A 23,346-nucleotide genomic window follows, 5' to 3' on the forward strand; every position below is an offset into this window, starting at 1 on the left:
TGGTCTCAGAGTGCAGGCTACAACCCGAACATCTACACTGCAGTTTTATAGCCCTGCAGCCCTAAGTTCCATGAGCCCGAGATCAGCTGATCTGGGCCAGTGGGTCTTTTATTGCCATGCAGATGTACTCCTAGGTGCTTTTGAAAAATTGTTCCCATAATCACCTGAAGGCATGGGAACTAGTCATGAAGTCAGAGGACAGCATAGTGATCAATTAAAGGGACATCATCAAATTAAAAACATTTGTCTGATTTTTTTCCTATTAATTGTACACGTAACACAATTTTTGTAAGTGTATGAATTTGTGTGTCACCATCTCCCCTGTATAATGGATAATTAGTCAAATTTTCTTCTTTTTTATGTGGATCTTCCAAACAGCAACAGGGGAGAGATTAATATTTTTAATATAGGAAATGTGATTGGTAAAACATAAAAATTGTCAGGGTAACTAAAGAAGAGGTATAGTAACTGAAAATAATTGTAGCTTGTTTTTGTAAGGTGACTGGATTTTGAGTTAACAGATTCGTAGATTCCAAGACCAGACAGGACCATTGTGATCATCTAGTCTGACCTCCTGTATAACACAGGCCATAGAATTTCCCCTAAATAATTCCTAGAGCATTCCTGTGAGAAAAACATCCCAACTTGATTTCAAATTGCCAATGATGGAGAATCCACCACAATCCTTTGAAATTACTCTCGCTGTTTAAAAATTTATGCCTTATTTTCAGTCTGTATTAGTCTACCTTCGACTTCTAGCCATTGGATCATGTTATGCCTTTGTCTGTTAGACCGAAAAGTCCAGTATTAAATATGTGTTCCCCGTATAGGTACTTATAGACTGTGATCAGATCACTCTTTAACCTTCTATTTGTCAGGCTAAATAGATTGAGGTCCCTGAGTCTATCACTATAATGGTCTTCCTTTAAATTAAGCAATTGTAGTTTGAGAAGCCCTTGCCTGAAGGTGATTAAATTAATGTGGGGAGAAGGCAATAGCTGAGAAACTAAAACTAAAAATATAAACCTTAGATTCACAGGTTGAAAGGCTGGTCTCAGTGAAGTGAATAGGAGTTTTGCCATTGACTTCACAGTGGGGCCAGGATTTCACCCACATCATGCCATGAACAATAGAACAAGGCAAGAGGAAGATATAGTTATACATTAATAATGCATTCATATATACAACAGATAAGAAGGGAAGCTTGAAAAAGTTAAATTGGTACACCTAAAGGAGGTCTGAATTAGCACTTTGCCATGATATATGTGGTTTTACTTCACTCCATTTCCAAAGATCCCAAAGAGAGTAATATTTTTTTAAATCTTTTCCCTTTGGTTTTTAATTGTAGTTACTCATGTAGTCCAACAGGAAGATAATCTATAACTTTTTCTTGTTTTTCAATATCATAAATATTCCAGATGCTACAAAATCTATTGTAAAAATGTACATTCGGTTGTTTTATGAGATACAGGACCTGGTAATGCATTTTCAGGGAAGATCATCTCTATTCCATCCTGCCCATTATCAGACAATGGTGGAGAATCCAAGGGTTCACGCTTGATTGTGTGAACCAAGCAGGGATTTTTAAACTCACATTGCATCTTAAAAATCTGGTTATTCTGCTCTTTCTCTTCTACTGAATTGGGGTTATAGAACTGATTGTAGAAGTCTGTAGGCTGAAAGTCATGGATGCTTTCCAAACATGCAGAGTTCTGGGGGCAAACCTGTGTCATCTCTTTGTTATGTAACCCTTTACATGGTCTGTTTATATTCATATTGTTGGTATGATTTGTTACAATGCATTGCCAGTTATGCGGTGTGTAAACACAGTGCGTTGGTTTTTGACAAGGAGACAGTTGCTCACTGAGGTCCGATTCTGTTTTAAGGTGCACCATGTTAGGGTAGCCAATCAGCTGCTTTTTCACCATACCATTCTCATCCAGCCAGACTCGACTTTGTGACATCATGTAGCTATCAGCTACATTTTCAGAATCAGAATCATATTCAGTTTTGATGGGAATATCTAGAGGAAATACTGTGTCATATAGAGTTTCTGGGTACATCAGTGGACGTTGTAATTTCACAGGATCTGTAGTGTAGTTCTCCACTGTAAATTGCTGTAAGCCTGAATAAGACTGGCAATTTTCTGTAGTACCCCAGTGGGAAGGACAGGTTGATGCTAAATTTAAAAGACTTTGATCTCTGTTACAGAATGGTCCAACTTTTCTGCTTGGACATGTATTCATGCGTTGATTTACAGAACAAGAACTTGATGAATTTTTTAAAGTCCAAATGTTGTTTGTGTTGCAGTTGTTTTGAACACCTAAAAGTAATGTGTTAGAATTGAGAGATTCCTCTTGCATGAAACACTTGTCATTTGTCTTAGGTTCAAACTTCACTTTTATGCTATCCTGTTCATTTTTTACAGTTGTCCAGTTAAGATGCTTCATCTGTCCCAAAGTTTCAATGGCACAGTTATAGTTAAGTGCTTCCTTCTGTCCTTTCAAACTTGTGATGTTCTTTGGTACCTTCAGGTGCACATCTTCTTCCCTTTCAATAAAAGTAGAAAAAGTCAGTCAGTCAGTCAAGTGTTTCTAAAATATTTTTCCTGTACTGTGTGTTACCCATGTAGAATATAGAATGGAGTGCTATGATAGAGGTTTCATTCATATTTGTTCGGTGTGATTTGGATAATTCATCTCTCATGAGTAATGCAGGAATCTCATATCCATACCAATATAATCTTATAATGTATTCCATATTTATACTATGCACACACACAGTGCAAGGCCATCTCATTTAAACTTCTGTATGCATGTTAAATTCCATTCCACTTTTGGTGTACATTTTACCATTACCTTAAATAAAATAGTAACAAGTTTTACTTTTATTATCTTTTTTATTAAAATATCACCTAATGTTCTGGGCAGAAAAATGGTTTCAATATACAGAATGGTTTATTCAACATAGTATATGAGTATATGAAATGGTTTCAATAGTGTGGAATAAAACAGAGTTCGTAGTAGTTTAAATGAAATAGTACTACATAGTTAGGAACTTTTTGATTTAAGTGGTTTGAGTGAGAGCTGCAGAGGTGTGTTTTTTCAGAATAGTTTGTTTTAGGAGATGAAAGAAGTGCTCAGAGGAAGTGTCCAGAGTAATATCCCCAAGCATTCACTAATTTGGGTGTCTCCATTTTCATGTGTCCAACTTGAGACATCTTGTGCTTGATTTTCTGAGGCTCTGTGGTCCCTTAGTTCTCATTAGCTACACCTGAAGCACACAAAATTAGTGATCATTTATGAAAAAATTGGCCTTAGCTTTTGGATAACAGGTATAGTCTTGTCTTGGGACTTAGATTAATCAGAGAGGAAAGATGTGAGATGCTGAATCCAAGTTATTTAAGGTATAGAGTTGAACTGGTTTGGGGAAAAGTGGATATCAGAATTAGAAACTCAAAATGGAAGGGAGAGAAAACTGATGGGGATTTCAGAAGTTACTTAGCTCAATACTTCTAATTTTTTGTTTTGAGAATGGGCTCAGCATGTAAGTACAAGAATCCCCAGTAGGGGGAGCCCATGCTGTTATAATGTGGAAAGGTTTCAGAGTAACAGCCCTGTTAGTCTGTATTCGCAAAAAGAAAAGGAGTACTTGTGGCACCTTAGAGACTAACCAATTTATTTGAGCATGAGCTTTCGTGAGCTACAGCTCACTTCATCAGATGCATACCGTGGAAACTGCAGCAGACTTTATATATACACAGAGATCTGTGTATATATAAAGTCTGCTGCAGTTTCCACGGTATGCATCTGATGAAGTGAGCTGTAGCTCACGAAAGCTCATGCTCAAATAAATTGGTTAGTCTCTAAGGTGCCACAAGTACTCCTTTTCATAATGTGGAAACTGTCGCATTACAACAAACATAGATTAAGGAGGGAGAGAGAAGTTGTATGTACTTATAATATTAATGGGTTTCAACTCCCTGCTAAATATTATTAAAATTTTAAATTCTTAAAACACAACTAACATGTTACTCTCTTGCAGAAATAACATCTCAGGAAGAAAGACAAGTATGATGCAGCAACAGCAGCTTTTAGAAATCAGTGAAAATTGGGGGCGTGCGGGGAAGTAACATCCAATGTAAAAAGTAAAGCAGAAGATGGGACTGTTCTGAAATAAAGCATGAAGACAAACATTATACTAAAGTATTTGTATATAAATAGGAGGAGAATGGGGAAAAGGATGCCATTTTATGGCAAACAAATTTACATTTCCAGCAAACTACTGCACAGTTGACAAGGCAGACCCCACCAGGCAGACCTGTGGGGCAAGGATGCAAGTGATGATGAACAAAATACAAAAACAACACTAGGTATCTGCTACAGCCCACCTGGTCTAGCTAGGGGAGAGTGAGAATGGAACTTCATGGACCAATGCTCATGGTACTCCATGCCACATGATTACCTTGCTCAATGGAGGTATTTAACTATCCACTGGGTAACAAAGGCATCCAAATATGAATCAAAGAGGTTCCTAAATTACACAGAAAACAAACACAAAAATAGAGACTTGAACAAGAAGAGAAGCCACCTTGGGTCTGCTTCTTAATGGTCCAATTCATTCCCTGGACTGGAGTAACAGATGGCGGGAGACTGTGGGAGAGGGATTCCCTGGGGAGAGATGGGGTTTCTCTCTTCTTAGGCAAGATTATAGGATCCACCCCCTACAGCTGAAAGATGTCTAGAAATTCTTCTGGGGCATATGCAGGAAGCAAGAGCTATCGGTATAGAGGCCCACTGCCTCCTTTCCTGCTTCCCAGCCCCTGGACACCCAAAGCGGGGAAAGATACAGCTCATATTGTTATAAGTGGGGTTAAACCTTATTACGGGTTGTTTTAAAACCTAATCGAAATTGATGTGTGAACATACCGTTCACTTAAGATAGTTGTGGGACAGTTAAGGGGCCACATCCAAAAGATGAGTTTTGGATTGCGTAGGCAGAGTGGCTTTTTGTTGAGTATTGTTTTTTGTGTGTGCACATGCATATGTGTACACATGGGAAGGGAGAACACACAGAAACTAGGGACAGATAAGAACACAGAGAAAGGCAGAGGCAAAAAACAACAAAGCCAACCAATAGCTGAAGAACAGAGTGCAACCCTGGAGAAAGCTAGAGAGTTTTTGGCTAAAGAGATCTGAAGGCTGTGAGATAAGAAACTACTCCTTTTGTTCTTGGTTCCTCCTGCATTTGGAGAAGCAGAATTTTGTACATTCTTTATAAATAAACAAGATTGCATCAAAGAAACTACCAGACTGCATCAAGTTCTGCTTCCAGCTGGAAAATTCCCAGGGCCCTAAACTTTGACTAGCTGCACAGATCAGAAATGAGTAACACTGATGTGAGGAGTGAGATCCAGTTTCCAAGGAGTGATACCGTGAGCTGGTATTCCTGCTGAACCAAGATAGAACAAATAATGGAGGTGCTTCTAGAGATCAAAAAAGGTCATCAGGAATTATAACAGGACTAAAATGATTTAAAACAAGACCTGAAACAGGGGCTGGAGGCTTCACAACAGGGATTAAAGGAGCATCTGGAGGTTTACCAGAAAGAGCTCAAAGATGACTTGCAGGCGGAGGTGAGAACTCTGTTGGAGCAACAACTACAAAGCATCTGGACAGATTGGGAATTCCAGCTGCAAAACTCCCAATCTGGAATGGTAAAATGGATTGGTGAGGTGACCAGCAATCTGACTGACATAGACCAGAAGTTTTTCCATAAAACAATGAAGACCAAGCAAGCTATAGCTAATATGGAATTTGCTAATTGAGATGAGCTGGATCAAGGATTTATGGATTTAAAAATTCAGCTCCAGAAGGAAATTAAAGGGTCACTGACTACAGTGGAAAGCAGCCACATGGATGAGGAATTGGGCCAGTGAGAGGAATTGGGTAAGACCAGACATTTTCAACTGTTTTCTATCCTGTTTGTTATCCACGGGGCCCAAAGGGGAGAGACTGGGGGGTTGTCCCAGCTCAAATAATGAAAAAACTCAGTATCTTTCAGGGCAAAATTCTGGGAGACCTATTTGGCTCAATTCAACATTATAGCTCAAATTAATGACTGGGTGGAGGGACAGAAAGGCTGGGCCCACAGAACCCCTACCATAGCAATTTGATGGGAGTCACTAGCAATTCTGGGGTTTCATGGACCAGTGCTGCTTTCTATTCATGTTGCATCCCCAGATGTACACCTCTGACCCGGCCAACATGGGCTTGGTAATTTGCCTGCTGATAGGGGAGGTGTTGGACTGGGCCTCCCCCTTGCTGGATAGTAACAGCAGTTTTGTCAAATCGGAACACCTTCCTCCAATCTATATGAGCGATCTTCAATGACCCACCTTGTGCACATTTAGCCAAGGCTGCTCTAAGGAAATTCTGGCAGTGGCAGGGTAACTGTTGCTTACTATGTGGCCCATTTCCATCATCTCATTGTGGTCATGGAGTGGAACAAGGCAGAGCAGCAGTACCAATTCTGGTGTGGTCTGCAGGAGAAAATCAAAGATGAACTGGCCCACATGGAGATGCCCATGGGTCTGGACACCTTCACTGACCTTGCTGTCCACATAGATACTCAGTTACAGGAATGAAGGGAGGAAAATGAGGGTTCCTCCAGCCCCCATCCACGTACTATTAACCAGTGCCTGTTTCATCTGCTGAACCAGTGCAGGTGGAGCTGGCTTGTTGACAGCTCACACCTGTCCTGTGCAAGCTCCAAGGAACCCAGGAAATGAGTCACTTCAGGGTCAGTAAGGACTGCCCTGGGCTGTGTGAAGAAAGAATTCCCCTGCACTTCTGTCCTGACTGGGACATGCCCCCAGCTCCATCCAGGGGCTTCCCACTTGCAGGTGCCTATCTGGCTGCGCATCCCTGGAGATCCCCAATGGATTGCCATCTAATGAACCCTCATTGATTCAGAAGCAGCTGACAGTTTCATAGATGCAGCGACAACCCAGGCCCTGCAGATTCCTTTGTGACACAAAGCCACTCTGGACCTATGGAAAATATTGATGGCTCCCATCTGTCTTCAGGACTAGTGATTGAGGATACAGTCCACCTGGAAGCCATTATCCAGGAGCACTAAGAAATATTTCGATTCAGCATCATTCAATCCCTGCACTTCCCTCTGATTCTTGGCTTCTCTTGGCAGACTCTTCATAATCACCTCCTTCATTGGTAAGAACAGGAGGACAGTTTCCCTTCAAAATTCTGTCAGCAGTATTGTCAGAAACAAACCAATATTGCCCCAGCACTCGGGGGCTTCAGGCAGGGATGATCACCAAAGTAGGGATGCCCACCAACCCTACTTCAGAACTCCACCTTAAATATCATGACTATGCCGAAGTGTTTGAAAAGAAGATCACAGAAACCCTCCCTCTACATCAGGACTGTGACTGCCCCCACAGAATTGCAGCTGGGAGTGTAAATACCATTTGGGTGGATTTATGCCATGTCAGAACCTGAGCTAGCTGCACTAAGTAAATACCTCCAGGAGAACCTGGCTGGAGGGGTCATCCTCAAGTCAACCTCACCAGCTGGTGCACTGGTCCTTTTCATCGAAAGCAAAAAATGGCAGTTTCCAACTCTATGTTGACAACTGAGCCTTAAACCAAATAATGATCAGGAACCGGTATCCACGACCCCGATTCCAGAATTACTGGACAGTGTAGGGGCCACATGTCAACAAACTGGACCTCTGGTGAGCCTTCAACTTCATGTGCATCAAGGCTGGGAACGAATGGAAGACTGCCTTCCGAACCTGCTACAGCCACTTTGAATATTTAGTGATGCCGTTAGGGCTGACAAATGTGCTGGCAAACTCCCAACATTTTATTAACAATGTGTTACGAGACATATTGGATTGTGCGCCATGGTCTGTCTGGACTATATATTGGTGTTTTCAGACAATGCTGAACAACATACCATTCATGTCTGAACTGTTCTGGAGAGGATAAAATGGTCTTTATGCCAGGCTCCAGAAGTGTGCATTTGACCAGGTCTCCCAAGAGTTCTTGGATTTTATCCTGTTCCTAGAGGGAATCACGATGGACCTACACAAACTCCAGGCTGTCCATGGCTGGGCAGCACCCCACAATATATATGACCTACAGTGTTTTTTGGGTTTAGCAAATTTCTGTTGATGGTTCATTCCAAAATTTTTGAAGCAAATTGCACCCATCACCATGGCTCCCATATTGGCCCACCCAGATGTTACGCAAGCTTTTGTTGGAATTCAGCTCCAGCCTGATTCTCTCCTAAAAACACAGGCCTGAACAAGTAATGCTCGCACATACCTATTACTTTAGAAAACTTACCCCCAGACAGCATAACTGCGAGATCCTAGATAAAGAACTTCTGGCAATCAAAATCATCTTTGAGGAGTGGTGACATTACTTAGAATGGACTCATCTCTCAGTCCAAATATTTACCAACCATAAAAACCTGGAGTATTTCTGCAGGTCTAAGGCCCCGAATCAAAGACAGTCCAGTGGTCCTTGTTCGTCTCACAATTCAGCTTTACCATTACATACTGCCCCAGGACTAAAAATGGCAAAGCCAATGCCCTGCCCCAAAAGGGAGAATATAGTACCAGCCCACGACACCTCAGCCAGCAACTGACCCACATTCTCAAGCCTTGAAACTTTCTTAATGCAACTCTCTGCCACTATCCATTCTGTCTCTGCCTCTGCCTCGGGGATTCCGACCAATGAACTGGCTGATATAAACAAAGAGTCGCACGACACCTGGTAAGTAACCACCTTTGCGAATAAATAGTTGCGAGTATTTACATTCCCCTGGGTCCAGCAAGAGTGGCTGTTGTACAGTTAAGCCATGACTCCCCACTGATCAGACACTTTGGGTGCTCTAAGAGCCAAGGGTCCTTCTTCTTCTGCTGGCCTCAAATGTGCCTGTGACAATCTGTACCAACTATGTTCACCCCTTTTACAAGACTATGATAAATTTTGTATGAAGTACAGCTTGTGAGGTTTCATTTGAAAACTCATAATTTGCTGATCATTGTTGTCCTGGTAAAATATGTGCAGCAACATTGTATGTAAAGTTATAAAATTCTACGGTATAACATTACTGAGACATGTTCCCAGTTTAGAAAAGCATCCACAAACCAGTTCCTCGGAAACAATAGATAAACTGATGCCTCAGCCAGATGACAATGAAATTAAATGAACTATCACCTTGTTAACTGGCAGGAAAAGGGGTGTGAGTGAAAAATTTACATCTTGGCAAAGAAACAGTTTCCCACAGACTTCCGGTCTCCTAAACTCCAGCTGGAGATGATTCTCAAAGAAGAAGAAAAGTATAAGAATGGGGAACAGATGACCCAAGTTATCCCTCCTTTTTTCCTCTACCCTTGGCAGCCGCAACACCTGAGGAACAAAGAAACAGCTTTGGACTGAGGGAGGGATCCTGTCTGAAAGTATTTCAGCCAGTAACACTGCTGATGCATGGCATGAGAGAGACTTCTGCTTTGAATTTACTTAGCTGCTTGTTACATATTAGTTGCATTTTACCTTTTATTTCTTTGTTACCAATTTTGACTTTTATGCCTCATTACTTGTAATCGCTTAAAATCTATCTTTCTGTAGTTAATAAACTTGTTTTATTGTTTTATCTAAACCAGTGTGTTTGGACTGAAGTGTTTGGGAAAATCCATTTGAGATAACAGAATTTGTGTATCATTTTCTATTAATAAAATGATGTACTTTATATGAGCTTGTGTTTTCCAGGAGAGGGCTGGGCTGTACAAGAAACACATTTCTGGGGGAAAATCTGGGACTGGGAATTTGCTGTTGTTGTTCTGCAGTGTAATTCAAGAGTGGCTGTCCATAGCATTCATACTGTATAGCTGGGAGCAATTTACATGCTGGAGGCAGAGTGTGAGCAGACCAGGAGTGGTTACTCTCACAGCAAAGCAGTGTAAAAGGCACCGAAGGGTGGAGAATTGAGAGAACACAGCTGTTCAACAGCCCAGATTGTATCCTGGGTAATGTCACAGTGCCCCACAATGCAGGCATTCACTGCTTCCTGCGATGTATGCACCCCTATCAAGGAACTAAACCATGAACGCTGCAACTTTCTCCAACCTCTGGAAACCCCATCGTGACCCCAAACAGCCATTGCCTTAGTTTTCATCATGGAATTACCAGATTTGGACTGTGGTAGATCACTTTGCCAAGAGGGCCCACTTAATTCCTTGCACTGGTCCACCCTTTGCTGTGGAAACTGCCCAACTATTGATAAGCCACATAGTCAGTCTCCATGGCCTCCCTGATCACGTTACCACCAATCAAGGGCCACAATTCACTTCCCAGTTCTAGCGTGAAACTATGTTACTGAGGATCCATACATACCACACCTCCACCTACCATCCCAGTTGAACAGCCAGAGAAGGTGAATCAGATCCTTGAACAGTACCTGCAATGCTATGTCAATTATCACCAGGATGATTGGTCCTCACTTGGTCTATGTGGAGTTTGCATATAATAATGCAGACCAGGCATCCACGGACCCAAGTCCCCCACCCTTTTTTTTGCACTGACTCTGGGTACAGCCCTGAATTTCACCGAAGCGACCCAAGACCTCCTCTAACCTGACCACCTCAGATCAGTACAATGGATCCATGAAATCCAGGAGGAAGTGAGGAACACCTTGAAAAAATGAAAGACTACTAATGGCACACATATATCAGCCTCATTAGCAGAGCCCTACGTGTTCAGTGAGACAAAAGTATGGCTCTCGACAGAGAACCTTCGCATGGACAGACTCTCTAGTAAGTTTGACTACCAATTCCTTGGCCCCATCAAATCTGGCAACAACTTAATCTGGTTCCCTTCAAGCTCCACCTACCTCAATCCCTTAGAATCCACCTGGTGTTCTATATATCACTCCTAAAACCATTCTCAGAGAATTCATTTCCCCACAAGACCCCTCCCACCAGTGCATATAGAGGGCATGAAGAATACATCATTCAGAAAGTCTTAGGTGCCAAACTGAAATGAAGTAGGCTCTAGTATCTAATTGACTGAGAGGGCTATGGCCTTGATGGGTGGACCTGGAGCCAGCAGAAAATGTTCATGCCCCCACCCAGGTATGAGCCTTCCACAGGAACCACCTTGAGAAACCTGGACCAATGTTGCCCAGTGGATGTCTCTAGGGCATAGAGTGGTGTCACGACCCATGGGTCTCAAACCTGGGTCTGCAGGATTCCTGGCCGGGGCAGGACGACGACACATCATGCTCCAGTCTTCCACTTGATGCTTACTGGCATCAGCTAGAACTGGGACTCCTTGAAGCCACTTTAGATAGAAGGCTCCAGCCCTGGGTCCCAACTGGTGGAACATCACTGTGCCAGATTGACCCGCTCCCCCTATTTAAGCAGGAAGGAGGAAAAGGAAGCTGCCCATATAGTTGGGCTCCACCCTGGTTCATAGTGCTCACCCAGCTGTTGTATCCTGAGCCTGACTGGGTTTCTTAAATTGCCCTTCATGGTATCCAACACTCAGCTCCTGACCTCCTTGTTTTGAACCCCAGCTGTCATGAGGATCTGTCCCCACCCTACACATACCACTTGGCCCAGCCACCTATATTCCTGCCCTGACAGTCTGACTGAAAGACACTGTAAGTTTATACCATTTGTAATTTTTTAAATTATTTCTTTTTTTTTCTGTTTGGGATGGATTATTGGATGGCACCTTTTAGGCCTCATCCTGATGATGGGGAGAAGCTGAGATTGCGGATGCTGTTATGAGCTGGATTAAACCTTGTTATATCTTTAGTTAAAAACTCATTGAAATTGATGTGTAAATGTGCCAGGCGCTTAAGATAGTTGTGAGGCAGCTAAAGGGCTACTTCTAAAACAAGACATGACAGAGTGTAAACCGGTGAGCCTGCACTCTGATCACTCAGATATGAATTAGTTCCCCTGGGGAAAACTGATGGGGGGAATTAGTTAATCAGGCTGGCCAGCTGAGCCAATTACCCCACCAGCCCAAGGCTGATAAGAAGAAGCACAGGAAGGAAGCGTAAAGGGGAGAGAGGGAAGAACAGGGTTAGCTGAGCTTAGCCACACAGAGGCTCAGAGTAGGGAGTCTTCTGTTCCCCTCAGGCCCTGATGAGAGGGCCAAAAGCTAGGTTAACAATGTAAATAGACTGTTGCATGGGGATGGTTGTGAAAAAGGTGGAGGGAACTTTTAAAATAAAAAGATATGGTGAAGGCACCACCACTGGAGTCCGTGCAGTTTCTGCGGGGAGAAGGCGGGAGAGGAGCCACATTCCATGACACAAGGCCTAACAGAGCACCCAGGAGTTTTGGATTATGTGGGCAGAGGGGCTTTTTGCTGAGTATTGTTTTGTGTGTGCGTGTGCACAGGCAGGAAAGAAGAACACACAGAAACTGAAGACAGGTGAGATCAGAGAGAGGGACAGAGGCAAAAAGCAACAAAGCCAAGGGGCAACAGTCTAAATACAATTTTCACAGACTGAGAGGGGGTTCTGTGCACATCTCCTGGCCCTGCACCCAGTCCACCCACTCTCTACCTCCTTCCTCAGCACAGACTGCAGAGAGGCCTCCTTAAGGTCCATGGGGGGGGGGGGGGGGCGCGAGTGTAAGAGACCATTCCAGAAATATGGCTGAGCCTTTTTTGTGGAGAAGAGGAGAGATCTACATAGACAGGGTCTGGTCCCTCTATGTACAGTTCTATGGGCAGTCTGAGCAAATAATAGAGAACATGTGAATAGGGAGGCTTATATCGATAGTAATAAGAAATGGGTTCCAAAGATGGGCACAGATTCTACTCCCAGTGGAACCTATACCTTTTGCATTGAACACAAGCTTCCCTATTTACATCATCCCAGAAAATGTTTAAAGGGTGAGATTCAAGGATACTTTATAATCCCTGCCTCTGACAACATCATTCAGCTATCAGCCATAAAGAACAAGAAATGACCGTGGTTCCCAGATATGACAAAATAAGAGGACACTGGCAACCAAGGGGACAGCGAAGGCTTCCTGCAGCGCACTCTGCTGGTTGCTGAGAAGAGCCTCCATCATAGTTTTTCTTGTTCTGAGTGTGTTCCCCATACTTCAGAAGGCCAGTACCATCCCAAAATCTATAGCCACAAAAGAGAATTATTGTAGTCCAGAGCTGGATTGACTCCCAGTTGTTTCTAAGCCATAAATGGGAGGATTGAAGGTCTTAAGAATTGGGAGTTATGAAAGTCAAGTGGTAGAAAGTTATTTGCATGAACTTTCCTCCCCATCAGCTGTCTAGTAGTCTACTGAAGGGATGATTTGTTTAGGGGGTTATTTTGGATTCCATGAGAGGCTCTTCTTGCTGCCAAATGATCCAACCTACTGTGGAGATAGGATCTGTGCACCTCTAGGAACTGCCTCTTTGAAGAATACAAATATAGTGTTGAGTAAGGCCCACTGAAAGGGCTTGTGAAGTCAGTCGTCATTCATCTTAGGGTTTTGCACTAGTGGCTGTTACAATGGTACCTGAGTGCTTCCCACATAAATTATACTGGCAAAGTGACGTCTCTAATGAAATTAGGCACTCTTGAAAATCCTGTGTGATTTCGGAGCCCAAGTCTCATTGACTTTCAGTGGGAATTGTGCTCCTAAGACACTTAAGTGCTTTGGAAAGTCCTACTTTTGGTGAATAGTGTCTTTATCTTTCAGAACTACAGGAAAATGTAAATATACTTACTTTAGAGCTTGCTGTGAGGCAATGACGTATTCTGAACAGCCAGTCCTGTACAGAACTTGAGTATTAGCTTGTACCCAGACCCAGTGATCTTCATTTGTTAGTACTTTGAATAGAGAAATGCCATTTTCTCCATTGTTTGCTATAAAAATTAAAAGAAAATATATTCTAGTGCAAACAATTTTAATATTAGTTTTATATAACCTACTAAACTACTGGACACTCACAAATATGTGTGGTATCCTTAGTATCTGTTACACAGAAAAGTGCAAGTCAGAATGTGTTATGGCTAAGATTAACTAGGCAAATTACAGGCAAGAATGCACACTGGAAAAAAAGATTAAACGTTCAATTTGCAAACACTTAAACTGTAATCAGTGAGATTTTGCAGTATCATCAGTTCAGTACAGGTTTTGCCTGTCTAATAATGAAAGATTCAAGAGAAACTAGACAGTGAAAGTGGCTGTGATAGAGAACTTGTATTAAAGACAGTACAATTTCAAGGTTTCAAGCCTGTACAAAAAAGAAGTTAATAGAGTTATCTGTATAGGGAAGAGGGAGAAGGGAAGGCTTGAGGAGAAATAACTATCAAAAGTCAGCAAAGAAGATTACTAAATTCTTACATTTTATATTAAACACCCTGCCAATTTGTAAAAGACAGCTATAGCAGATCATAGATTCTCACAGTAGTGTAAGTCCCAACCATTCAGAAATCATGAATCAGGTTACCAAAACACAAATAAACAAAAACAAAACCCATAAAAAACCCAATACATTTTCATTGCTTTTTATTTGCTGTCTGGTTTTGCACCTTTAGGGTACGCTCACATCATGTTTTCAAGCTTTTTGCTTCAACCATGAGAAACCTCTCTTTGTTTTTAATGAATGCTAAGACTTTACACTTTGCAGTGGGGCAGATCTACCAACCCCACTCAGGAGAGGGTTAAAGAGCTCCTCTGGGCACAATCAGCTGCAACCCGGCCACCTGTAAGGAATGTCAAGCCTTGAGGGGGGTGGGTCCTTAAAAGGGAGACTCCCTGCTCAGTGCAGCCTGTGTGGCACTCTGAAGGAGCAGGACTGCATCCCAGAGCTCTCCAGGCTCTGGAAGAAGGGATTACTGACTAGGGAAACTACTTGAGAGCCTTGGCCGACCAGCCCCCCTCAGAAAAGAGAAGGGCTGATACCTTTCTCTTCAGCTTTCCAAAGGCCTTTCATGGCTGCGGAAGCATAGTGACTTTTTGTTTGGACTACTTTAACCTTCCCCACACAAGAGGGGCTGACACCTCAGCTAGCACAGCTGGAAGGGTGTGCCCTGGCAGCTGAGGCAAGATCAATGCCCACTTTTTCCCCAGGGAGCACTAGAGACGTATAGCCTACTATATCTGTAATCACATGAATCTGGGTGCTGGAGCTTTAAGAAAACACACTTAATATCACAAGCCTTGTGATAAAATTGTGAGAACTGGTAACATTGTATTTCTAGGCAGCTAGTATTGACACCATAATCTAGCCATTCTCTATCTCATATTTGATGAATCTACATCACAATAGCAGACTATAGAAAAATGGGAAATTGGGACTAAAAAATGGAAAACTTAAATTGGGGATGTGGGGGGAGGAAGAGTGTCTCCATAAACTGTCAGTAATGCAGAATTATTACAACCTGATACCTTTGATCTGGTTTTCAGCATTTTGTAACACATTAGTGAAAGCTGCACCTTCATGGTAACTGGTTCTTCCTTGTAATTCTGTTTCACATAGACCTGAAATAGCTTTTGAACTGCAGAGGACAGACAATGTGAAAATATTTGGTCAGTGAATGACAATTCAGCTAAGGGCAAACACACAAAAATGTGTAAGACATGACTTTTAAACTAGCAAACATGTATTAAGTAGTTATGGTTTGAATGTGTGATAATTAAAATTAAATGTTTGCCAGTAATTGCTGGATCATATGAATTTCCAATCCAGTGTTGGACTGGAATACTGTACATACTGTAAAGAAAAAATATGATTAAGAATGTTCTGCTCAGTACTTATTTCCTGGAATAACAACCTTTAGATTGGATTGAAAAAAATGGTAATGTTTCCATTCAATTCTATTCCATTAGATTCTTATACAACCAAGGTATCTGAGTGTTAGCATTAAAGATAAATGCTAGCAAATGGGCTTCAACATGTAGCAAGAATCATCACAGAGTTTAGATTTATAATCAGTCACAGTCTTTATTTTTAAATGCATTTTAGAGCTTGTGATTCGTGCCAAACTGACTACACTGGATTCTAAGGTGATGTCTTCACTGCACAGTTAACTTGGGCTGATACCTGGGTTTTAGCCAACCCCCTCCCCCGTCCCTCCCTCCCCGCATCCACACAGAAAATCCTTTAACATAGGTTTGAAGATGCGTTAAGCCTAATTTACCTGGCTGGGGGTACAGGTTAGAGCCCAGGTTCTGCTTTACCTCAATGGGAAACCTGCCCACTTTGCAATGAAGACACAGGCAAAAGTCACTTGAGAACTGATAGTCCTCCAGTGCCTTCCCACAATTCCCCGTGAAGGACAGGTAAGTTATCCCAAAGCTGACACAATTGATTGGGAAAGAATCCTAGATGGGGTTCTCAAACAAATTATTACATGGCCTCAGAGTGTGGCGACCAACTCTTGCTGGTGGCTGCTCTGACAATTTTTCCTAAAATACTTACTTAACTTTAGGAAAAACATATAAATATGCACATACACATGCACAAATCATTATTTTTATGTTGAATTTTTTGCAGACTCTATAATAAAAAATATGTACAGTTGTCTCTATTCTTTACTGTACCTAAACAGATTAGAAACACAAATAAGGTGCTTTGAACATTCTTGTCTTTTTTCTCGTTGTTTCTTTTGCTTTTTTGGTTGCTTTAAGACTTGGTAGCTAGTAAGTCTGCTGTGAAAAGTGATATTAACACACATACAAATATCACTTTTCACAGCAGACTTACTCAGCCCCAGAAAGACCAGGGACAAATTAAACCCTAGGTGGGGATGGAGGCAGTGGGAGCCAGGGGCAATGGGACACTGGGCGAGACAGCAAGGGTCAGGAGTGATGGGGGGTGTGGTGAGCTCGGGGCCAGAGCCTGCCACCGCACAGCCAGGGAACGGAGCCTGAAGCCCTACGTGCAGGAGACGGAGCCTGAAGCCCCATGGCTGGAACCTGCCACCCACTACCCCAGGGCTGAAGCCTGACCCCACCAACCCCAGGAAGGTAGGGAACTCACACTGGTTGTCTGTTTCTCCAGCTTTTGTGTCTTCAGAGGGGGGGAAGGGCCCAACCACTGCTGGAGGCCTCAGGGAAGGAGCCGCTGCTTCCTCCCTCCCAATCACCACCTAGGAGGCTGTGGCCACAAGAAAAGCCCCCAGTGGTCACGTGCAGCCACAGCAGCTGCATTTGAGAAACACATCACAAAGAACCATGGACTATGTCCCAAACTCACAACATGAGTGGAAGAAGAATAACGACACAGTAATATGGGTAGTGCTTCGCTGTAGGAGTTCTCAGACCCAAGCCAGGCTAACCTAGGTCCCAATCTCCCACGTTAACTGTGCATGAAGACAACTACCACTCTTTCTTTATTAACAGAAAAGGTAGGACAGGGACATTGGCTGTGTAAGCGCCCCCACACTGCCATGCCAATGTGCCTCAACCCGGGACTGGAGGGACCCTAGATGTGAAAGGATAGTTCATTCTGCATTCCTATTACATCCTTGCCTTTGCTGAGACTGCCAATAATGCTTGTGCTATAATCAGTTCTCTAATAGGAACTGGCCCGAGATCACCAACTCATTTCACGTAGCCCACTGAAAAGCTGGCAAGTTGTAGTGACTTCTGATCACCACTGACCTGGACTATATTCCAAATGTTGACCTAGAGGTCAACTATTTCATATTCCATTATCACCTTCAACTTTTCAACAATTCCACTGCCTTGTCAAAATGACATCAAGTGGTTAACTTGCCAGAAATATAACATATCGGTATATAGTACACACACAGCACACACAAAAACAATGCTAACAGCCAGATTCTGATAGTCGTGCGCACACTGAACAGTACCATATTCCACAAGTCGTCTGTCATCACTGGAACTCATGGTATATGGTACTATTCAGTGCAAGTTACAGAGCACAATCTAAACATTTTTGTAAGGTAACTCTCTTCTCTTCATGTGCCAATATATATTTAAGCCTGTATCTGTAATTTTCACTCCATGCATCTGAAGAAGTGGGTTTTTTACCCACGAAAGCTTATGCCCAAGTAAATCCGTTAGTCTTTAAGGCGCCACCAGACTCCTTGTTGTTTTAATCTAAACATTAAATCTGAGATTTAATCACAAGAGAGGCAGGAAATTTACCAAGGAGCAAACACCAGACATACTTTGTCCCGGGCTACACTGGCTGCTGCATCATGTTCCGCCCCAGGTCAGCTAGCATAATTGTTGACAAGTGTGTTCCATTTTAAAGTGTAGATCAGGTCTGCCTCTCCCTCACATGCATCCGGATACACATACAGGCACATTTAGCATCCAAATGTTCCCCCTTCCTCAGTTTGCTACTAAGGTTTGCCCATGGGGTCATTCTTTAAACAGTAGCTATGCTACACACTGTGGCAAGTTGAGAACTCCCTCCAGATGAATGGATATATTTTTATTTGCCACTTTTACATCTAACACAACTATTTATTATGTTGATATCTTTTGAACAATAGCAAGGAAAGAACAAAAATATTGAAAGAAGCTAGATATCGTTATTAAGATTGAGAGTTTTTAAACAGAGGGATATTTAGAATAAGTTATGCTTTTTACATGTTTAATAAATATAAATCCACAGTAAGTAATGATAAATACTAAAAGGTTCATTTGAAAATACTTTGTATCCATTGTGGCTGCATCATCAGCTTTGTGTTTCGCTTTCACAAGCAGACTTTTCATCTTCAGCTCTGTCATAGAAGGGAGCAGAAGTGGTGCCACTATGCAGAATAAGGACAACTGAGGGGGTAATATTGTTCCTGAAGAGGACTTCTTCTTTTGTCCCAAGAGAAACTTCAGTTTACCTTGAAACTGCATTGTCTGTTATGTAAAGAAACAGAATAAAATCATCATAAGCATTCAATGTATAAAACACTTAAATGGTAATATGATCTATAGACCATAATGTTCAAATAATATTGAATATATTCACGTTCTATCTGTTCTAACACATGCAGATAAACCCTTAGTATGTATTTCATTATCTTTATTATGTTTAATGTGTGGCTGTCCAAATCAACTTCTGAAACATGGAAAGGGGAGATAATACTGATTAGAATGGAGACTTTTTAACTAGCCTTTCCCCCTCCTGTTGCTGGAGTAGAAGTTCTGTATCATGTTCCATTAGCCAAGTCTAGCAGCTTATGAGGCATAAGTAACAGTTTCCTGTATGCCTCAGTCTGGAGCTGGAACTGGGTTTTTTCTTCCATGCTCTGATCTCTCCAGGATGAAGATTCCTGAGTTTTCTTCCTTTCTCCCCCATCCCCTTGTGAAACAATTGTGTGTATTCTCTGGGAGGTACATGGCTGGGGCAAAATGCAGAGGAACCATGCAGATGGGAGGGAAGGTAGGCTCAAAATGTCAGGATACTTTGTATGGGGCAGGAAGGGAACCTTCAGTCCCTGTCTGAAGACCTTTACCCTCCACTGTACCCACAATCAGATGTCAGGGATGGGGGGAGGTTTGGAGTTTCAGTCTGGGACTAGTGCCTTCTGCACAGTTCTGTCCTAGAGCAGGGTGCTAAGCAAAGATCAACACTGCTGCTGAGACTTGAGAAGAAAGAGTCTGGAGGGACAGACCACTGTATCTCAGGGCTTCTTCAACAGACTGGAACATACTGCAGTTCCACCCCTTTCCCTCTGCTGACATGGTCAGGAACCAGTGCAAAGGTTCAGGGAGGCATTCACCTCATTGCTCTGCCAGCTACGGGTAATGGCTTGACAGTGCAACCACCACAGCCCGGAGGGAGCACATGACATGATTGCCTCCAAGGTGCCTGAGAAACTCCTGAGATGGGAACCTGAGCTTTCTTAGTATTATCTCTTTCCTGGTGCATCGACTTCCACTCCCTCACTTCTCCCACTTCTCCATCTCTCTTTTTATCTTCTGACTGTAAGAGCTCAGCTAACAGGACAAATCTAACCTTGCAATGCTTAGCCTGCCAAGTTGCTCACAGCTAACAGCAGCCTGATCTCAGTAGAAGTTTGCCTACCAAAGGAAAATACAAGCACTCCAGCCAAATGTTTTCCAGAGCTACAGGAGTAATGCCTGGACCCAGAAGTAGCTAACTGGGTCATATACTGTGCCCATGGCCTAGCAGCAAGTGAACTGCAAGCATCCAAGACAGAATATTTTCCTATCTCTTGCTATTTTTCTCTCCCTGTTTTTTTGTGTGTCTTGTTTTAACTTAAGAAGAAACAGGATTGGACTTTAATAAAAGACTCTGGAAGTTATCACCTACAACTGACTTTCTCTTATCTTCACCAAAGTTATCTGAGACTTTTAAAAATGAGTTTTCCCTTTAAAAGGCTCTATGCACAATTAGAGAGGGAGAGGGATTATTATTGTTGTTAACATTTATATTGTGATACCATCTCAAGGCCACAGCCAGGTTGACTCCATTGTACCAGGCATTGTACAAATGTATAACAGATGACAGTCTCTGTCCCAAAGACTATACAATCTAAAAGTTGATCCCTTGAATTTTAAATATTATCACTTGTTTTTTCTTTTTTTATCTTGTATATAGACTTAATAAATGTCCCCCCCCACACACACACAAAGTTCTTTGTTTAGCGTACAACAAATGAAACAATGTTTCTGGCAACACCTAAAATGACATCATGAAAACTCTACCAGTCCTCACAACTGTGTATGTTCTGGATTGTGTTTTAGAGCTGAGTTTGTAGCTTGGAGTAGGGAGGATTATAGGAAGCCTATAGCTTACTTCAGCAGCTGCCAGGATAGTGCAGAAAGAGGAAAAAAAAACGAGGAGTACTTGTGGCACCTTAGAGACTAACAAATTTATTTGGGCATAAGCTTTCATGGGCTGAAACCCACTTTTTAGCCCATGAAAGCTTATGCCCAAATAAATTTGTTAGTCTCTAAGGTGCCACAAGTACTCCTCGGGTTTTTTTTTGGTTTTTTTTTTTGGTGATACAGACTAACACGGCTACCACTCTGAAACCTGCATAAAGAGAGAAGGTCTCCTTCTCCTTCAGTGTCAACACTCAAGACTTTATTCACTTCTTAACAGCTGACTCTAGATCAGAGACCTTGTGGTTCAAGGACTGTGATAAACTGAGCCACATTGCTCTTGCCTACAAAAGGTGAGTGTCTGATTATCTTAAATGCCATGTAAGGAACCTAAGGAAGAGTTTTCTACAGGGAAGGTGTATTTGGTGGGGAAGGTTAGATGGAAACATTCACCTTATAATTAGCAAAGAGCCTGTCTATCTAATGAGTTAAAACATGCTTTTGTGCATTAGCACAGAGCACCACCGGGTTAAGGACAAACATTTGCCTCCATATTGGGGAGAAGGTGTTGGGAATTACATAATAAGATGGGGACTCAAACTCTGCTGTGGATCAGTGTCCTGAGCAGGGAAATCCCTTGTGTTTGGCAGTCCTCCTCTCCAGAGGCAAAGCCATAGGTAACTTTAGAGAATAGATATAAGTGTGTGTGGAATGAAGGGAGGAGCTGAAGGTGAGCGAAGAGCCTTCTGGGTCAGGAAGGGAGTATCTGGAGGGAACAGCATGCTTGGATGTAGAACAGAAAGCGGAGAAGAGAATGCAGGGCCTGTTTCAAGTAAGCCAGACAGGAATCTCATGAGTCAACACTAGGGAACACAACTGAAGATTCAGACTGCCATGAAAAAATACATTTGGTGTGAGGGGTGCTGTAACCCAGGAGGAAGACTTAGAGGAGAAGGAGAGTGTTTGCCTGTAAATGGAGGGAATGGTGAGAGCAGAAGAGTTTCACAGACACCCTTTACAAATTGATAGAAAAGTGACGGGAAAAGTGTCAGTCAGTGGCAGGAAAATGAAGGTTCTGGTGAGGCTGAGTTTGTTATAGGGGAAGGAGAAATTACTGTGGAACCCTCAAATCCTATCAATTTTTGTGATGCCTTTCCTGGGGGGGATTTTCCTGTTATGGTTCAGACCAAGGGACCTTTTGTAAGGGGGATCTGCAAAACTCTGCCCACCTTGCCTGAAACTTTGAGCTCAGTGCTCAGGGAAATCTTGGACCACAGCCTTTTCTCCACAGAGTTCTTCTTAGCTGATCATTTTAATCCTCATCTTTCATCTTAGCTTCCCCTTTGTTTGGGAGATGAAAGGGGAAAATGGAGGGTTCTAGGCTGGTGTACAAAAACACTGAGCAAAATCGTCACTTTTTGCCTCTTTAATTTTTGCTAGGTGGAGACATCGGTCATGATGTTTATGTTTGTGGGATGGAGGAAGAGAGAACGTATGAGGTCAGGACTTTTAAACTGAATATAAATATAGAAAAGTATTTTTCAAGTACTAGTATGTATGGAAATATACTCTGGGTTTCCCAAAGAATTACAGCTCAAGTATCTTAAGAATGCCCAATACTTACTTGTGTTCTTTTCTTATATAAAGTTCTAGTCAGCTGCATGCTGGAACAATGACAAAAATTTCATACTTTATAACTGAGTGTTTACAGTGTCCCAAAATAGGAGTGTTGTAACATTAGTACCGATAGATCCTTAACCACAGCAGTGCTACCTGTGTCTTAACTAATAGAGATCGTCATTTGGGACAATTCCAATGATGCAAAATCATAAATAAAAACATTCAACTAATTAAAAAACTGTCAAAAATAGAAGACATCCTAAAATTGTATTTCCATATCAGTGCATGCAATTCATACAATCATGTTCAAATATCTTTAAGAGGTCATTTAAATTTGTGCTACTCAGCCACAGCTTGTTTCACAAAATTAGACTTACAAGGAAACCGGAAGTACTGTCCAACAGGCAGCGGACTCGACAGATGAAACAACGAGTTAAAAAGGAAGAATAATCTGTTGGCATGCTGTCACACTCTTGTGCCTTAAACATCTTACTGAGAATGTATTCTTCTCCTACAAACAATGTGGGTGACATATGTCAGATTATATGAACTCAGAATGAAAATTCTGTGTACATATTTGAACACACAGTTAAAGAAATTCCTAAAAAGAATATTTTGTAGTGAATATTCAGTCATGAATATTAATATCTGCTAGGCATACATCACAAAACAACAGCTGTGCAATAAGCTTAAGTTAATTTGCCTGGGGGAACATAAACTTTCGTATTTTGTGACTTTTTGTGATTTTTAACTTAGCAAAATTAATCTTACAGTAACATAGAAAAGGTTTTTCCTTTTGGTTTGCTACACTTTTCAAAGAAAAGAGACAAAAAAGGAAGAACATTAGGAGAAAATGCTTATTGGCACTGCTGACAGGCATCAGTCAGCCAAAGGTTAGCT

General features: G+C 42.0%; 1 protein-coding gene across 1 annotated transcript in view; it reads right to left on the bottom strand.

The window, feature by feature from the left end:
- Positions 1–1,430: 1,430 nt before the first annotated feature.
- Positions 1,431–23,346, bottom strand: part of AHRR (aryl hydrocarbon receptor repressor) — a 134,116-nt gene continuing 112,200 nt past the window's right edge. Inside the window, exons 6-10 of the mRNA XM_077809189.1 lie at positions 22,824–22,957; positions 18,692–18,891; positions 15,451–15,560; positions 13,784–13,922; positions 1,431–2,550 (exon numbers count right to left, since the gene is read on the bottom strand). Of these exons, the coding sequence (XP_077665315.1) occupies positions 1,431–2,550; positions 13,784–13,922; positions 15,451–15,560; positions 18,692–18,891; positions 22,824–22,957 (1,703 nt within the window). The remainder of the gene's footprint in view (positions 2,551–13,783; positions 13,923–15,450; positions 15,561–18,691; positions 18,892–22,823; positions 22,958–23,346) is intronic.

This window comes from Eretmochelys imbricata, chromosome 2, assembly GCF_965152235.1.
Source record: "Eretmochelys imbricata isolate rEreImb1 chromosome 2, rEreImb1.hap1, whole genome shotgun sequence".
In the NCBI taxonomy this organism is placed as follows: Eukaryota; Metazoa; Chordata; order Testudines; family Cheloniidae; genus Eretmochelys; species Eretmochelys imbricata.